The sequence below is a fragment of the Macaca thibetana genome, chromosome 12 (assembly GCF_024542745.1).
Source record: "Macaca thibetana thibetana isolate TM-01 chromosome 12, ASM2454274v1, whole genome shotgun sequence".
Classification (NCBI taxonomy): domain Eukaryota; kingdom Metazoa; phylum Chordata; class Mammalia; order Primates; family Cercopithecidae; genus Macaca; species Macaca thibetana.
In genome coordinates, this window is record NC_065589.1 from 61,408,526 (window position 1) to 61,426,458 (window position 17,933).

General features: G+C 34.6%; 1 protein-coding gene across 1 annotated transcript in view; it reads right to left on the bottom strand.

Moving 5' to 3' along the window:
• ITGA4 (integrin subunit alpha 4) overlaps window positions 1–17,933 on the bottom strand; it is an 80,294-nt gene that overhangs the window by 25,954 nt on the left and 36,407 nt on the right. The window contains exons 12-17 of the mRNA XM_050750529.1: window positions 17,192–17,282; window positions 16,582–16,627; window positions 16,063–16,217; window positions 13,231–13,385; window positions 2,051–2,200; window positions 83–159 (exon numbers count right to left, since the gene is read on the bottom strand). Of these exons, the coding sequence (XP_050606486.1) occupies window positions 83–159; window positions 2,051–2,200; window positions 13,231–13,385; window positions 16,063–16,217; window positions 16,582–16,627; window positions 17,192–17,282 (674 nt within the window). The remainder of the gene's footprint in view (window positions 1–82; window positions 160–2,050; window positions 2,201–13,230; window positions 13,386–16,062; window positions 16,218–16,581; window positions 16,628–17,191; window positions 17,283–17,933) is intronic.

Sequence of the window (17,933 nt, forward strand, 5' to 3'; positions counted from 1 at the left end):
TTCCTTTTCTTTTGGGAAGGCAAATGCACACACTCATTACCCCCCCTTGATGAATAACAGAGACTATACCACATATACTTACTTGAAAAACCCAAACTTTGCAGAAACCTGTAAATCAGCAGAACAATTTTCATGGGCACAAAACCTTGCAAAGCTTATCTGGAAATAAAATGACAATGTTTTTGATTTTGATTTAATCAGCAAGTATATATATATATTTTTAAAGAAGATGACATCTGTGATGCATGAGAAAAATAAAATTGATACATCAAATTGACAACTCTTTATCTCTTTTAAAAAGTTCAATGTAAGAATTAGTAGGGTTCAAATGACAATTACTTGCAGGGCTAAAGGAGCTAAGTTCTAAATAGGTAAAATTTAAAGCCCAAATTTTATAAGTGAAATAGATTTGGAAAAAAAGTTAAAGGCATTGAAGGAGCCTATTAGCTACCAAGATTTTTTTTTCATTGGGTTCCTCTCAATTTTCTGGTGCTGCAGTTTGATCCCATTTATTACACGTAAGTAATGGCACTTAATTTTGGCAGATGTTGTGACAGTGATTTTATATTCACTGAAATTAGCTACATGGAGATACTTAGAAATTTTACGTAGAGGAAACATTGAACAAAATTAAATAAGGGTTCCAGAATTTAACTAACTCTGAACTTTTTAATAAGATCAATAAATACTACAAAGGACCTAGGAAGACCCAAGGCATAAGCTGGACAAAAGGAAAAAATGGAGAGAGATAAAAGGGAAGATAATGGGAATAGGTAAAGAGAGACAGATGCAGAAAGCAAAGAGAGATCTAGAAAGTCAGAAGGAGCCAGGCTCATTAAGTGTGAAGTGACTAGAGTACTGTCAAATAGCGTGCCTACAGTTGGGGGAGAAGTGTAAATATCTCTCTAAATAAATATGATTTTTTTTCTCTCATTTCTATTGGTAAAGCAGGTTGTTCTAAGAATCAAAATATAAATTAATATAACTACAAATTGCTAAGGTTTTGGCTTGTGTACTTGCAATATTGATTTTCACTATTAGAGACATTTACAAAGAGCTGATGTTGAAGACTGAAGTTTAACAGAACAGTAAAACAGCCCCTGACTTCCGTAAATATTTTCATATGAGGGTATAGGGAAAAATATGCTCTTCAGTTATCTTCATTTGATCCTGTATTCTAGACTAGACTAATGGTGATTGTAAGCTCAATTATCTTAAAGTGACTATGGGGCAATTTTGTCTGGACAGGATATGAACTAGACCTTTAAATGTCCCTTTCATCTTTTACATTCTGTGTGTCATTAGTGAACATTTTAATGAAGGCTTTTTACAATGCCCAGACACATCCTGTTTTTGGACAAACACTATGTCTTTGTGTTGGCAGACAGTAAAGGTCTGAACAACAGGACTCCTGAGAATAAATACATTGTCAGTGAAACTTAAATATTTTGGGATAATTTAGAAAACGGTTCACTGGTTAGAATGTAGGATCCATCTCAAATGCAACTGATCCCGGGATGTGGCTGAAAAATGGATTTTTTAAAAGAAATTATTGTATTTAACATAAACACATGTGTCTGTAAATGGATAAAACTAAGCAAGGAAATTTGATTATGAAGACTTGAGTGAATCTGTGAGTAGGATGAAAGCAAGGGAGACAGAGAATGAGAAGAGGAAGATAAACTGAGGACACATGATGACACTGAATAACTAACTTATAAATACAACCTTCTCCCATTATGATTTCTCTCTAGTAATACCTCTCTTCACTGGCAAGCCATCAAAAATAGAACAGTAGCATTTTATATGATAATCTACTGTTGTGATTAAATGCATATTTTAAAATGTTCAGTTCAATATCCTAAAGGGAATATAAACAATTTAAAGAAATGAAAAACAAGGCACATCATAAATCTATTTTTATGTTTTTAAAAATTCATAAAATTAAAAAAAAATTCTGACATATAGTTCACTTCTTCAGGATGATGCCATATTTTAAAAATTTAGTTAAATGCCACATAATAATTTGGATAAAGGAAAATATTCCTACTGTTTTTTTAATTATGTCTTTTTCTTTCTTCTGCTGAAGAATTGGCTGAAGTGGTGGGAATTCCTCTGTGCTTCGTTTACTGATGACGTGAGGACCAAGGTGGTAAGCAGCTTCAATCTGAATTGGGGTAAGGATGTCCCGCACATCTTTCTAAGGAAAATAACAACCATATGAATTAATAACAAAAACAAGCATGTAGATTAAAAAAATATAAAACTTCTCTCCTGAATAAGGCCAAACACTGTACATGGAAGACAAAGCAAATACTTATCTTTCATCTAAACTGTTAAAAAAATGAAGATGTATATTTCTTCATATCACACAAAAGCATTTATGTTTCTTATGAAAAACACAAAAAGAATAAAAATGAAAAATAATACCATCCAATAATAGTTATAAAGGTCTATACTTGGGAGTATTTTCTTCTGTGCTATTTTCTATGCATTTAAAAGATAACTTGGTATTATACGCATTTTTCATGATAAACTTTTTATAAATCATTTCAAAGTGCTTTTTATCCCATTTAACATTACCCTATATGTTTTCTATCTCTCAATAACATTTCAATTAAATTTGATTCATTTGACTCCAGATATTATAAAACATCCTTTTTAGTTATTCCCTTTTTTTTTTTTCTTTTCTTCTTTTTTTTTTCTTTTCATTTCTTCTTCTTCTTCTTTTTTTTTTTTTTTTTTAAGAGATGGGATCTCCCTCTATCAGCAGACTGGAATGAAGTATAGCTCACCACAGTTCTGAACTCCTGGGCTCAAGCGATCCTTCTTCTTCAGCTTCAGAGTAGCTAGGACTACAGGTGTGCACCACCATGCCCAGCCAATTTTTTCATATTTATAGAGGCAGGGTCTTGCAATGTTTCCAGACTGGTCTTGAACTCCTGGGCTCAAGGGCTTCTCCAGTCTTGGCCTCCCAAAGAGCTGGGATTACAGGTGTGAGCCACCATACCCAGCCCTTTTCTTTCTTTATGGAACTCTTCTATCATATTTTCTAACAGATATTGAATGGTATATAGGCAAAGTATTCGTTTTGTACATCTAATTGTATATACTGGTCACTTTACTGATTTTCTTATTAGTTGTTAAAGTTTTTTTTTTTTTTTCGGTTTTGAGTCAGAGTCTTGCTCTGTCACCCAGGCTTGAGGGCAGTGGTGTGATCTCAGCTCACTACAATCTCCCTCTCCTGGGTTCAAATGATCCTCCCACTTCAGTCATCTGAGTAGCTGGAATTACAGACATGCACAACCACACCCAGCTAATTTTTGTATTTTTAGTAAAGACCAGTTTTCACCAGGTTGGTCAGGCTGGTCTCAAATTCCTGACCTCAAGTGATCCGCCCCCATCGGCCTCCCAAAGTGCTGGGATTACAGGCTTGACCCACTGCAACTGGTTATTTTTTTTTTTTAAGTTTATTGTGCTTTTGTACTTCACAAAGAATTCTTGAATTTATTTACCAATTACGCAGAAATTGTAACCCATTCACAATCCATTCTGCCCTGTATAACATTCTTCTACACTTAATATCTTAACTAATGTCTACACAGCATTTCTTACTCCTATTCTTGTTGATATGTGGTCACAAGCTTTTTTTTAAATCAGATTTTTAAAATTCATTGTCTTCTGTCTCCAAAGAAACAGCTCGAGTTTATTACAAGTGATTGTCAATTCTTATATTTTAACCTTTATTTGTATATGCAGACATTATTTTCTTTTAAAAATATTTTCTATCAACTTACAAATGATTTTTTCATTTGATTATTTGCTAGCATCACTAAGAAATTCCATATTTTCAAAATTGTTTTCTTACACACAGTGAAATAATCAACAAGAAAATATCTTTGAAAGCATTTGTCATTCGATTAAGTAAGCACTTCACTAGATAGTAAAAGTGTCCTAGACTCTCAAGTCTATGAAAACAAAGAGAGTCAGCCCTCTATACCCATCAGTTCCACATCTGTGGGTTCAGCCACCTTGGATCAAAAATAGTTGGCAAATAATGGATAGTTGCATCAGTGCTGAACATGTACAGATTTTTTTCTTGTCATTATTCCCTAACCAATAGAGTATAACAAGTATTTACATAACATTTACATTGTATTACATATTATAAATAATTTAGAGATGATTTAAAGTATATGAGAGGATTTACAAAGGTTAAGTGCAAATATGGCACAATTTTATATAAGGGACTTGAGGATCCTTGGATTTTTGTATCCAAGTGGGGTCCTGGAATAGTATCCTGGAACCAATCCCCCATGGATACTACAGGATAAGTGTATATGAAAATCAAATAACATATAAAACAATGTCTCTTAGAAAGCACCTGTTCAAGCAGTCCACAGTCAGAAATGTGATTTTCAAAGGGCACTCAACAAAACAAACTTCTCCTTTTCTAAAAGAGTAAGCTAAAAAGATTTTACTACTAAAGTAACCTAAGAGGATTTATAACAGAATTCAAATGAGAAATTACATAAAGCCATGTCGATGAGAAATCTATAAAATAAGATTTTAGACACTGCAAAAATTAAAAGTAGAAATGATCTCAGGATATGAGAGAGCACTTCACATCACCACATATAGCCCACCTACACAGAAACTAGTGGAGAAAATCTATGCAGTTTTTGTTTTTCTTGGTATTAGAATTGTTGCTATACTCAGGAGATAATTTGAAGAATTAGTCACAGACTGTGATGTCTTTCATACTAATAATTTAAGGCTCAATTTTTACTCTACTTTTCATATGGCCATTTCAATCTATAGGTTCTTCTCATTTTAAAAAATAGATTCAACAAATTCCCTCTTGACCATTAAAGAGTCAAGTGTTTTCACCCAGGCTAGACATATTAACTTAAACCATAACTGAGGTTTATATTATGCCCGTTGAGTTCCTCAGGGTAGACCCATGACACTGCAATTGACAGACCTCCTACTGAGTAATGTCAGTGGACCAGGTTTCTATTTATCTATAGACATTTCAAGATTGCAATATGGCTTAAACATTACTGCCCCAAGGCAGGTAAGGAATAGATTATTTTCAAAGCTCATCAATTAATAATCCTTAAGGAATAGGGAAAAAAATTCCTATCACACAGATTATTGCTGTATTGCTATATTATTTATATAGTAACTTTTGATAAAAATCAATGAAGTAATTTAACAAAGATGATACACATCACATAAAAGACTATTCTATATTTTTGTGTAATTATAAACAAAAAAGATGTAATTTTTTTTCTTTTCATTTACAACATTATCAATTTATGTGTTAAAAGTAATAGTGGTCTAAAGGTGAAGCACTGGTGTTCAAATCTAGGGTCCACCAGTTATTATCTATGTAACATTGGGCAAGTTTCTTAATTTGTCTATGGCTTAGTTATCTTATCTGAAAATTGGAATAATAACAATTATGGTGGTTATACCTATACCTTATTGTTGTGATGATTAAATGACATAGTGTGCATAAGGCAGACATGACAAAATTTGTATGTTGCTTCAAAATGCAGGCATATAAGCCAACTAAGGAATTACTAAATTTCAGTTTCCTAGAATAAGAGATTCTGGTGAACATTTGGAAGGAATAAGAAAACTGAACTACTGCCAACCAATCAACATTAAATAGAAAATTAGTTACAGAACAAGGAGTAGACCTCTATTTATTAAATGGTATTTAGAACATTTGGAGCCTGAATCAGAGTACTCAAGATCCCTGATTACTTTTCCATTCTTATACAGAGATGCTTTTATTAAATTACTTGGTAAGGGATCATCTCAACATGAAACCTTGACCATATAGGAATGCTGCGAATCAAGGCCAAATCCCAAGTTATCGACTTGTGAAAACCGAACAGCTTGAAGCCCTGAGTATTACAATAGCAAACTTGATTAAATTATTCCCTAGGTGTAGGAGCTAGACGGCCACTGATTGTCCCTCCACATGTCCACTGTTTTAATTCTTCTCAACAAGCTTGCTTTGACCAAATCACATGCTATCAAATTCATACTAATTTTCCACAAGGTCTTCTCTACATCTGGTGTATATTACTTTCATTATCCTAATTAGCTATTAATTACACTTTTCTTGCAATATATAAAATGTACATGCACTCTTGCAAAAACTGTATTTGACGGATATACACACTAACTTTAGCAGCTCCACCTAAGGACAAAATCTGTAATATCAAAAATGTCTTAAAGTGATTAAATATTTGGGAGTAAAAAAGTAGATTTGTTTAAATTTTTAAATTTGGATGGGCAAGTGCTATGTATATTAAAAATAATGAAGATTCCATGCCACATTTTTATGGACAATTACATAAAATAGGGTGCCCACAAGCATGCAAATTAGCACATGCCTGAAATTATATAACGTCTGTCTTCTTGCTTGACTTTCATGGAAATCTGTATTTCTGGCCAGCTTGAGAGCTGAGCAACAGGCCCATGTCCTGTTAATTTATTTAAAGGGTGGGCCAAAAAATTTTATATCACTAAACAATAATGTCAGGAATAAATATCTGAAGCTATCTATTCATGGGTCTACTGTGTCCAAGGCAGCTCTAGGGATACAAAACTGAAAGTCAGTGCCTGTCCCAATCTATGTTCCACAAATCCACATAGACAGTGTGGGGGATGAATATTCTGATACAGACATGCCCAAATACAGAAGAAGTAGGGCCACCTAATCGACACATAAAAGGGGTTGGGGAGGCTCTTACATAGGAAGATTTTAAGCAAGGAATATGACTAGATTTTTGAAATACCTCTCTGGTGCTTATGTAGGGCTTGGGAAGGAAAAGCTGAGACCAAGACATAGGTTGTCACCTGAACCATCACCATCCTGTAAAATTGCAGTCCCTTTATGTAGTAAGCTTGTCTCAAGTGGTAGAGAACTGTTAAACATCTGGCACTACAATTTCCTGAGAAAAGACAGCACCCCCAAGACAAATGCCCTAACCATGATACCAATAGAACATTCTCAGATTTTTCTTATAGAATTTTTTAAATAGCACCAAGAACATAGCATCCATAAATGTGTTAAATATTTATTTTCTGCCTTATGTAATGGATTGTGCTAGCTCTAAGAATACAAATATGCAAAAGATAATATCCTGCCTCAAAGATCTTGCAACCTAACAAAAAACTAAAATGTTATAATAATCAATTCACTTCTAGAATACCATAATATTGGTACAATTATATAGTTTGCTCACACTTAGATTTTCAGCAGAAATGTCTGCATATATGAATCAGTCCATAGTGTGCTATCATTAAAAAATTTCTTCTTTGGAGTAAATGACATTTCATTAAGCTATGTGCATGTATCACTCAATAATATAAGCAAATGAAATTTAAAAACACACAAAAAAATTTACTAATCAAATACACATTTGTTTTCCTGAAATTACTATGGAAAAAAGATGAGTTTTAGAAGTCACCTAAAGATTTACATAGCAAAATAAACTCCCTGTATTTCAGAAATCTAAAATTCAGGAATTTGAGAAATCAAAGAAAGAAAAGAATTAACTAATCTACACAGGTAGGTTGATATCATGATTTTAATAAAACACGCTAAGGCCACTGAATTCACTGGCTCTCAGAATATCTCTGGGGACAGGCATTCTTTGTTCAGCAACTAAGCCAGTAGTTCTAGCTTTATCGGAAATGCAGACAAACAGGCAATCTTTTGCTTCTTTTGTTATCCCAATGTAGCACCCTTCTTCTCTTCTCAAATATCAGGGGATATTTTGATGCAGAGATTCCATCAAGATCAACCAAGAGATATCATCCGTCAACATTTCAAGTGAAGTTTCACTACCATGGCTGCTCTAACATGTCTAAAAACTAAATTTCGAGTTACAGTTTGGATTTCTCTAAATCAAAACTGCATCAAAATTATCCCTTGTCCTAAGAAATCTCTAAAATTTGATGAAGTTGTATATTTAAATAAAGCAAAAACAAAGATTTTCATATACTTACATAAATGGGGAAACATCTTTTCCATAGAGGAAAAAGCAATGTCTAATAGAAGAGGATTTCAATAGATAAAACACTAAATGGTATAAATGAAATTAACCATTTCCCTTATATTTCAGAAATATCATTATGAACTCTTTAGCAAAAGCTAATAATTGTATGGCTCTGATGGCAAAAATTAAAGCTTGGCCTAATTATAATCAACTAAAATACAAAGGTTTTTTTTTTTTTAAATTAAAAAATAAAGACAATTTCTTCCTTATTTTTTGAGGAACAAATTTTGACCAGTCAAGCAAAGTAATCCTGTGTGATACTATTTTAATTATGATTAGACTTAAGAAAACTGATTCCCCTACAAACCAGAAAAATGAACACATAGCCTCAGAAAAATAACATGCCAGAACAAAAATCTACATGACAGTGATATAGATCCTTATTAGACTATTAAAAATGCACCTCTAGTCCAAGAATATCTAGCATAAAACTAAAGAATTGTGATTAAAAGAGAATAAGTTTTTAAACATAAATTTTATATAAACTTAAGATCTGGAGTCTTTTTGACAGCCGAATTCCCCACCATCAAAGAACACAATGGATTTTGTAATAAAGTTTAAAGGCTTTCATTTGCATAAGGTAATCAAAGAATTGTCAGCAAAAATAAAAGCAAAATTCAATCTTTTCCTCACGTTTAGGTCTCCAAGGCTTTTACATTTTATATCTGTGCCATCTTTGCAGCTCAATCCCTTTAATAGTCAATTCCAACAATTTGCTGATTGTACTGGGATCTCTGATTGAAATTTCTTTCCTGGTCCTTCACCCTCTTGGTGTGACCCCTCCCCTCCTTAGCCTGCTTCAACTTCGCAACCAAAAATATAACCATTCCCTTGTATATTCCCTCCTGCTGCATGCTCCTTGCTTGCTTCACTCTCTTGATCAAACCACAACCCTGGTTAATTGTAACTCTTCATCTACTCCTGCCTGTAAGGTTGAATGTGACTGGGGGGGAAAAAAAAACACACACACACACAAACACACAGGCTACACTCAGTTTATGACAATGAGTGCAAGTGGTCCCAGACACCATCTGACAACCACCCTGTATTTTGTTACTCTCACATTCTCCTGGAAGACTATTTCACATCTTCCCAAACTCCAAATACCACTTCCTTCATCCATACTCTGGTTGATGAGTTTGCTTCTTAGTTCACTGAGATTATTAAAGCAATCAGACAAGAACTTCCATAGTCCTCATCACATCTACTCAGCACCTGTAAGCACATACTCAGATGAACCATGCACATACCTATCTAGAACCAACCCTTTCACTTGTACATTTAATCCTTCCCTTTTTGCCTTCAAGAATTTAGTTCCAGCTCTTCTCCCCTGTTACATATATCCCAAGTTTTTCACTCTATTGCAGCATGCCTATCAGCATAAAAACATGCTAATGCTTCTCCCGTCTTAAAAGACAAAAACCCAGAGAACTCTTCACTCCACTTCAGCTACTGACCCCCAATTCCATTTCTTTGGTCACCTTTGAGGCAAAACTTTTGAAAGAATAACCTATAACGCTTCCAATTCCTTTCTTTCCCCCACCCCCTCCACTACTGTCTGAAATGCTTTTGTCATCACCACCAACAGCCTCCACATTATAAATCCAATGGCGAGTTTTCAGCCCTCGTCTTATTCGATCAAGCTGCCGTATAGAAAACATCATCATGCTTTCCCCTTTGGCTTTATTCACTTCACTTCCAGGATGCCAAACACTGTTGATTTTCTTCCTTTCTTACTGATTGGACCTTCTTATCTCCCTTGTGGGCCTCTTCTTGCCAACCTCTTCATGTTGTAGGGGCCCAGAGTGCAGACACTGACCCTCTTCTGATCTCAGCCATCTTAATATGATTTTAAATACCATCCATATGCCAAAGATATATTAAGTTACCTTTCCTGTTCTCTGCCTGTCCTCAACTCAAGATGAGTATATACAAAGGCTTAGTTGATATTTACACTTAAAATAGGTCTCTCTAGCTAGCAGGCCCATGACTGAACTCTAGAATTTTCCACTCAAAAGGTGTTCTCCTGAAATATTGTCTCAATTGATGAAAACTACATTCTCCAAGTGGCTCAGGCTAAAGACCCTGGAGTCATCATAGAGCCTCTTTCTCAGATGCCAGACATCCAGTCTGTCAGCAAATTGTAAATTGGATGTCAGCAAATTGACTTCGACTACTTCTCACCATATCCACTGCCACCACTTTTGTTGGAACCATCTCTCACCTGTGTTACCACAGTAGCCTCTTCTCCATGTGTCAACTCTTTATCTCCTACTCTATTCACAACACAGCAGCTAGAGTGTTCCTTTGTATACCTATGTTAGATCATGTGACTTCTCTGACAAAATGCTGTTATAGATCCACCTTTCTCTCAGAGAAAAAGCCACAGGTTTTGCATAATCTCTCCTTCCACCATTCTTCCCTTTGCTTACATTTCTAGCCATCCTTGCCTCCCTATTGTTCTTTAAAATAACCAGGTACATTCTTCAGGCCTTTGACTCAGCTTTTCTCACTGGAATACTCTTCTTCTGAACCAGGTGTTCTCAAAGGATGGGTCCCCTGGGAACTTTGCAGAAATGCAAATTCTCAGGCCTTTCTGCAGACCTACTAAATCAGGGATTCTAGATGCGGCCAGCAATTTGTGTTTTCAGAAGCCCTACAGGTGTTGCTATTACACCCTAAAACAAAGAACAACTGCCCTAGATATCTACATGGGCAACTTCCTTACTTCCTTCACGTCTTTGCTCAGCTGTCACTTTCTGAATGAAGCCTACTCTGAGTATCCTGTTTAAAATTGTACATTTCACTCCTTCTCCAGCACTGCACATTTCTATACTCTGCCCTCCTTTTTTCATCACCCGTATCTTCCAAAATACTATAAAATGTATATTTTTATCTTTTTTTTGTCTCACCCCAGTAGACTATAAGTTCCATGAGGGTAATAATCTTTATATGTCCCATTCACTGGTATATACAGAATTTGACACAATGTAAGTACTCAATAAATATCAAATTAATTGAGTGAATGGCCAGTAGGGACAACTATACGAGTAAAGCATGTCCAACCAACAGGCAGGCAGGGAGTCCTCTGACAAGTGGGGATTGTGGGTGGAGTATATAATTAACAAATGTCACTTCATTTCATTGTAAGGAATGCAGAGACAAAATAGATACATATGTTAACACTCCCACTCCTGGTACCATGGTACCAGATGTGTTTTATGGAACACAGGAACAACCCAGGCATCCCAACCGCTATGCATCTTCTTTTCTAGTATTAGGAAGATGGAAGAATTCAGATTGCTGTCTTATGCTTTCAGACTGTAGAAACTTAAGAGTGTTAATGTTTCCTAATTCCTTGGGCTATCACCCTGGTGGAGGTGGGAAATACACTCATTACATTCCTACACCTTCTTAAGTAACAGCTACAGCTCCTTGACAGAACTCAAGTTCAGGGTAGCTGCAACTATGGTTCTTATCTTCTGTGTGGGTTTGTTACAAAGGAGAGGGTTGGAGTAACTTTTTGCCTTTCTATATGAGTTTTAAAAGTGTTCCAAACACAAGCAAGGTAATTTAGGAAGAGAAAAAGATACTGAAGGAAATGATCATTTTTAAAAAGTCAGCCTTGGCAACAGACCAAGACTCCATCTTAAAAAAAAAAAATGGCTTTCTAAAATTTCATTATAGACCTCTATCTTTCTTGTAACACAGAACATGTACTGGTTAAGAATACTGGCTCTAGAGTTAGAGCTCTGTTATTAGTTGTGTTTGCCATGTACAATCCCAGCAGTAAGTGCTATCATTTAATATTTACAATATGGTACAAAGGCAATAGCTGAATCCTGCTACCATCAAAACCATGGTAACACTACAAATATACATGCAACAAAACACTTACCTTTGCTAATCATTTCTGCTACAAATTTGCTCCAAAAAAGGTGTACAATTTTGATGATCCCTTATTTATAGGAACGATGCCAAGAAACACAGGACTAAATAAACCAGATCACTTTTGCAAATTTTTAACACAACGTGTTTCTTTGTGAACATCTAATGTTGGCCCTTTTATTGCCTTTAAAACGATCTCAATATTTGTCTCTACAATTGACTAAGGTAAGTAAAACGACATCTATGAAGCATGAAAAAAAGAACCTCTTTAGTTCCTACCATATAAATGATAGTTACATTAATATTCTATACTTTTGGCTCTGAACCATCTAATAGCTTTATTCTAGTACAACAATAAAAACTGTTAAGGGAAATGAGGAAATAGCATGGGGATTATTGCTCTTAGCATTTAATAGTGTATTGAAGTCTTGATGATGCTTGCTTACATTTGCTTGGAATAAGTATCTAAGGGAAAATTAAGCCCTAAGCTGAAGCTACTATTTGAAATCCCAGAAAGGGCTCCTGGGAATAGTTTGGCTTTTTGTGACAATAGATTTTCTGATGAAGTACACTGTTCCCTAATGAAAAAGACCTGGCACGGCTTCATATGATAAAATTTGACCAATGTGAGGAGTGCGATGATCAGTTTGGGAATGAGTGTTTTAATAAAAGAAACATGAAATCGACTGTGCTTTGGCAGGACATACCCCAAACCATCATGAGAGCTGTCGTCCTGGCCCACAGATGATCCCCACCATGCTACAACTGCGCGAGTTCCCACTGACATCACTGACAAAGCTGGCACGGAGACAAAGACATAATCCAAAAGCAGCCATGTTGTATTCTGCTTCACTGGAGTCCTATGAAAAACAAACTAACTTCCCCACCTCCCCTGACCCACCCCAAAAAACATACCATGGAAAAGATTTGAGGTTCAGTTGAGCTACTGAAGATGTGTATTTCTAGGCAAGTAGATAAAAGGGATAGGAAAAATGAAATTTTAGAAAGGAAAAGGCAAGTGTTTTCAAATGATGAGGTCAAATGTGATAAACGTGAAAAAGGATGATACAATAAGAGGACTCTGAATTACTTGGGTTGAGACTGTCTAATACTTTAACTGGAGCAACAAGGTCATAGTTTAGGAGGGGTAACAGTTGCTTTTATCTACGTTTTATAAAAAGACACCAATACGATAAGTTGCTCTCTATCAACAACATTGAAGTTCACATATTCATTAATAAAAAATAGCTTACATTACCCGCATAAATGCTTGATGTGTTCTACAGTTAGCTACTCCGCTGGACACTTGTATGCTTCCTGTAATCACGTCAGAAGTTCCATTAGAAGAAAAATAGAATCTTGGTGGAGACTCTGTCTTTCTGTTCACATCCAAACTCATGTTATAAAACAAAACTGCAAAAATATAGAGAATCGCAGTTAATCTATTTACTGAAATACATCTATTGTTATTTTTGAAGTGCTAATAGTCAAAGTTATATAGATTACTGGAAATAATATCTGGAATTCTCTTTATTAAGCAGCTTTTTAAAGACTAACCTGAAATAAGAGGGAACAATTAAAAATACAAATTTTACAAATTGCTTTTATAAATAAAGATTTATGAACTTTCCTCTAGATTTCTATTAACACTAAAATCTTTAGTTATTTGCTTAAACCTCCTATATATAAAAATGTAAACATTGTTGCTAATAAAAGTCTTGCATAATGGTTCAGATTCCTTTGGAGTCATTTTTTCCTCAGAACATTGACTAAGAAAGTATAGACACAGCGCTTTGCTCAAATGTTACTTGGAAAAATTCTATCTTATGTGGTTATATGACTAATTTTATATATGACTTTTTTTAAATTTTAGATTTGTTTGATCTGAAGGCTTTTTATTTTTTATACACGAAGTGAACACATGATTAAGTCAAATCTATGTATACGGTTTTCTTAAAAATGTCATCTTTCCAGTCTTATGCCCTGATTATCTGTCCTTCCTCTACATGTTATTGGTTTCTAGTTTGACCTTCCAGTGTTAATTTGTGCAATTTTTAAAAAAATTCTCTCAATAAATATTCTAGCGGTTTGGCAGGGTTTATTTCAAATCTGACATAGTAAATATTCATCTGCTCATGAAGATCTCCAAATTATTAAAAAAAAAAAAAAAAAAAGAAGAGAAAGAACTGTTAAAAGCAAACAAAAACTTCCCAGCCAGATCTTACCAAGAAAGTGAGACCCATTTCACGAATCTAAATGGGTTCTTTGCCATGCAAGCTAAATATAATATTCTTCTGAGGTGTCACTCATTATATAGAAGCAATAATTCATATGTGATAGTTTAAAGAATTTATGTAATTCTTGACATGTTCATTTATATTTTAGGAGTAACTTACACTTCTAGAAGAATTTTACCTACTTATTTCAAGGAAACAAGCATAAAATCTATATTATTCTTTATACATTTCAAATAAATCCTTCAGTCATCTTTTTAGTTGGAAAATAATGAAGTCCAAGTCAATTGGATTTCAAAATTATAACTGAGATTCAATACCTCAGAGAAATAGCACTGCAACTGAAATAGCTATCTACAAGTTCATTGTCCTGAGTTAAGAAAAAGAGTAAATGAAAATGAGGTGAAAAATAATCCACTACTAGTAAGAGTCAAAATGTCCTGGTTTTATTAAACATGCTTGCCATGTGAATTATTTCTCCTGGGAGTCATTTTGTGATAATTCTAAGATATGTTTCTCTAATAATGTGATGATTATTTATGTGTTTCATATGTTTGTCTTCAACTATTTTTAAAAATATCTGGTCACAATGGAATTGTTAGTAGAGAAAACACTGGTTTTACATAAAAGGAAAGTGCCCCATCTACTCAGTGTGTGTCTTTCAGATTATCCATCAGCTTGTCTGTGTTAATGTGTAATTTACTGTGTGGTCAGGTTCTCAAACCGCCATTTTCAAATCAATAACTAGATGAAGGCTTGCCCACCCTCTTATTACTGTAGCTCTGGCCATGACTTTTCCAGGGCACTATTAAAAATAAGTCTGATCTAAAGCAGAGATATCAGAGTCATTGTGTACCTTTCAGGTACAGGCTCATTGTGTACCTAATGCATACTGAGACATCTATTACATATCCATGGTATTATTTAATAAGTATGTGGGCCCTTCACGCTGTTTAGATAACAGCAGCCTGCAGGGTCATGAATACAATAAACTCTTGACAGGTCCTAATAGAGGATCATAAATATTGTGAATTATTAATCTCTAAATGATATGCCCAGATATGCTCTTCTCCTACCACAGGCTAGTTTCACTAGTAGTTATTTTCATATTAGCCTAAATAAAATAATTAGGAACATTAATCTGCTAGCAAAAATGCTTATAAAGTCACATATACATGATTTGGAATTCGCCACCATGATTTTGGATGAGCTGTATCAATGATACGTTCTCCAGAGCAGATAATTGAGAGTTGTCTATACATAGGGAAATGGGTATGGTTCTTAGGAGCTTGTAGTCGCAGTAAATTGTTAACGGGCATATTATTTATATAAGATAGAATCAGGTCTAGCTTCTTCAATTTTTAAAATATTTTTATGATTATTATTTTTTTGAGACAGGGTCTCATTCCATTGCTCAGGCTGGAATGCAGTGGTGTGATCATAGCTCGCTGTAGCCTGGACCTCCTGGGCTCAAGCCTCAGCCACCTAAAGTGCTGAGATTACAGACATGAGCCACCATACTTGGCTTTCTTCAATTATTGAAATTGGATAAAATATGAAGAAAGAGATTTCACGGGTTAAGCTCAGTTGGTTTACCTTAAACTAACATAGCAAGAGATACTATGTCCTTTGCTTCTCATAATCTCTAAACAACTACAGCCTTCTAATGTGCCCAACTCATTAGTTAGAACAATGCAAGAATCTGGACGATGGAGAGGAAAAGTATGCATCAGGTAGTTTCTCGCCCCTGCTCTAAAGATCTCCATGGTGAAAACCGGTGAGGGCTCCAAACAGGACTGTGGGATTAATGAAAGAACCGCACCCCATGAAGGATTAATTTTGTAAGGCATACTCACCAATGTAACCTGGAACTTCCTTGCCCTTATATGAGAAACAAAGTGTTAGATCCATGCACACAGAAGGCCATCCATTTTCAACACAGTCAAATTTCGTTCTATTTACTGACTCAGGGTGGCTTAAAGAAGCTTCAACAATGACTACAGGTCTTGTCCTGAGAAGGAAATAAAATTAGCAATGTTAATTACAGAATTATTTTTCCTTAAGAAGTGTATTTGTTTTGTCAGTTTACATTGACCAAGTAATTTCATGAGTCTTCCTTATTATGTGTGTACATACTAATTACATTTCTGTGCACAGGGAAAAATAACTTTTTATTTAAATGTCCAAAAATATTGACTTTGATGATTTAATTATATCTCTGTAAGGTGAAAAAAATACCCTAAAGTGCAATAATTAAACTTCAGAATACCAAAAGAGTATCATGAGGTCACTACCACTGCTGATTTTAAACACTGCCTCCCATCATTTACAATTAAACCAAATTGCCATTAAGCAGTGAAATATATCAATCTTACCTTAGCAACACAGCAGAATCAGACCGAAAAGCACCAACTGCTACATCTGGAGGATAAAAAAAACCACAGATTAATGATCATCATTAGTCAAAGAGAATTACTTTTCAGCCATAAGTACTGAACTGCGTATCACCTTTGACTACCTAAAAACACTACTTGTAGAAAATTAGAGACTATATGCTAACATCTTACAATTCATTTCTCTTTTCTCTGAATCTACTCATGTATAACAGTCATCCCATTATGATATATCATAAACTTTATGGTAAAAAGAAGTTTACTAAAACAAAATTCAATTTTTGGACTAGAAACATTCAAATTTCCTTTCTAAATAAGTTTTCTTTCTTTTCCTCATTATCTATTTGATTTTCATGAGTGCTTTCATTTTTTCAAAAACACAGACTATAACATTGAGTAGCTAACACTGTTAAGCTGAGGAATTACTTGATCATTTTAGGCCCATCCTTGAATTAAGGAGAACTTTAAAAATGAATAAAAAAATTATCAGTAAGATGAAGTCTTTCATACCAGTATTATGTACTTCACTATAAAGCAATATCTATAATAGAGCTTATTCCAATTTATAAACTATGATAAACTAATTACTCACCTACATATCCATTATTATCTGCATCAATTTGTCCTGATATAGACTGTCCAAACATACTTAACGATTTGCTGATCTGAAGTCCTTCGATTCTCTGAAAAATAGGAAAGTTGAGTGGGAAGTAGTTTTTGAATACTAATATACCAGAGAAGCAATGATTTAGCTAAATAATGAGCTTTCCCAGGCATGCCTTGGCACATCTACTAACAACGTTGCATTTTAGTTAAATCAAATACTTCCAAGAGTGACAAATTTTCCAGCTTGAAATGAACAGACGACATTTATTTTGTGACTAAAAAAATTTACTTTACTTTGTGAGCAAAGGGAAAATTATGTTGTACAGATTTTCTAAAATAGTCCTGACTCCCTCTCAAGTCTTTTCAGAGATAGGGGTCTCACTATGGCACCTGGCCTGGCCTGGAACTCCTGGGTTCAAGCAGTCTTCCCAGCTCAGCTTCCTGAGTAGCTGAGATTACAGGTGCACACCACCATGCCTGGCTTCCTTAGGTCTCTTCAGGATCTATATTTACTTCCTTTCCCAACATGAACAATTAAATAAGTAATTTGGAAAACAAGATGTCTATAATCACTTAGTGGAGCCTATGACTGAGGCTTTTGATAAAAGCCGGCTTTTTAACAAGAACAATCCTAGCCAGATATGTACTTTCTATTCCACATGTCTAATTTCATGTTCACATACAGGTTTATAAATATTAAGCTGATATTCATACTAAGAAAATTACTA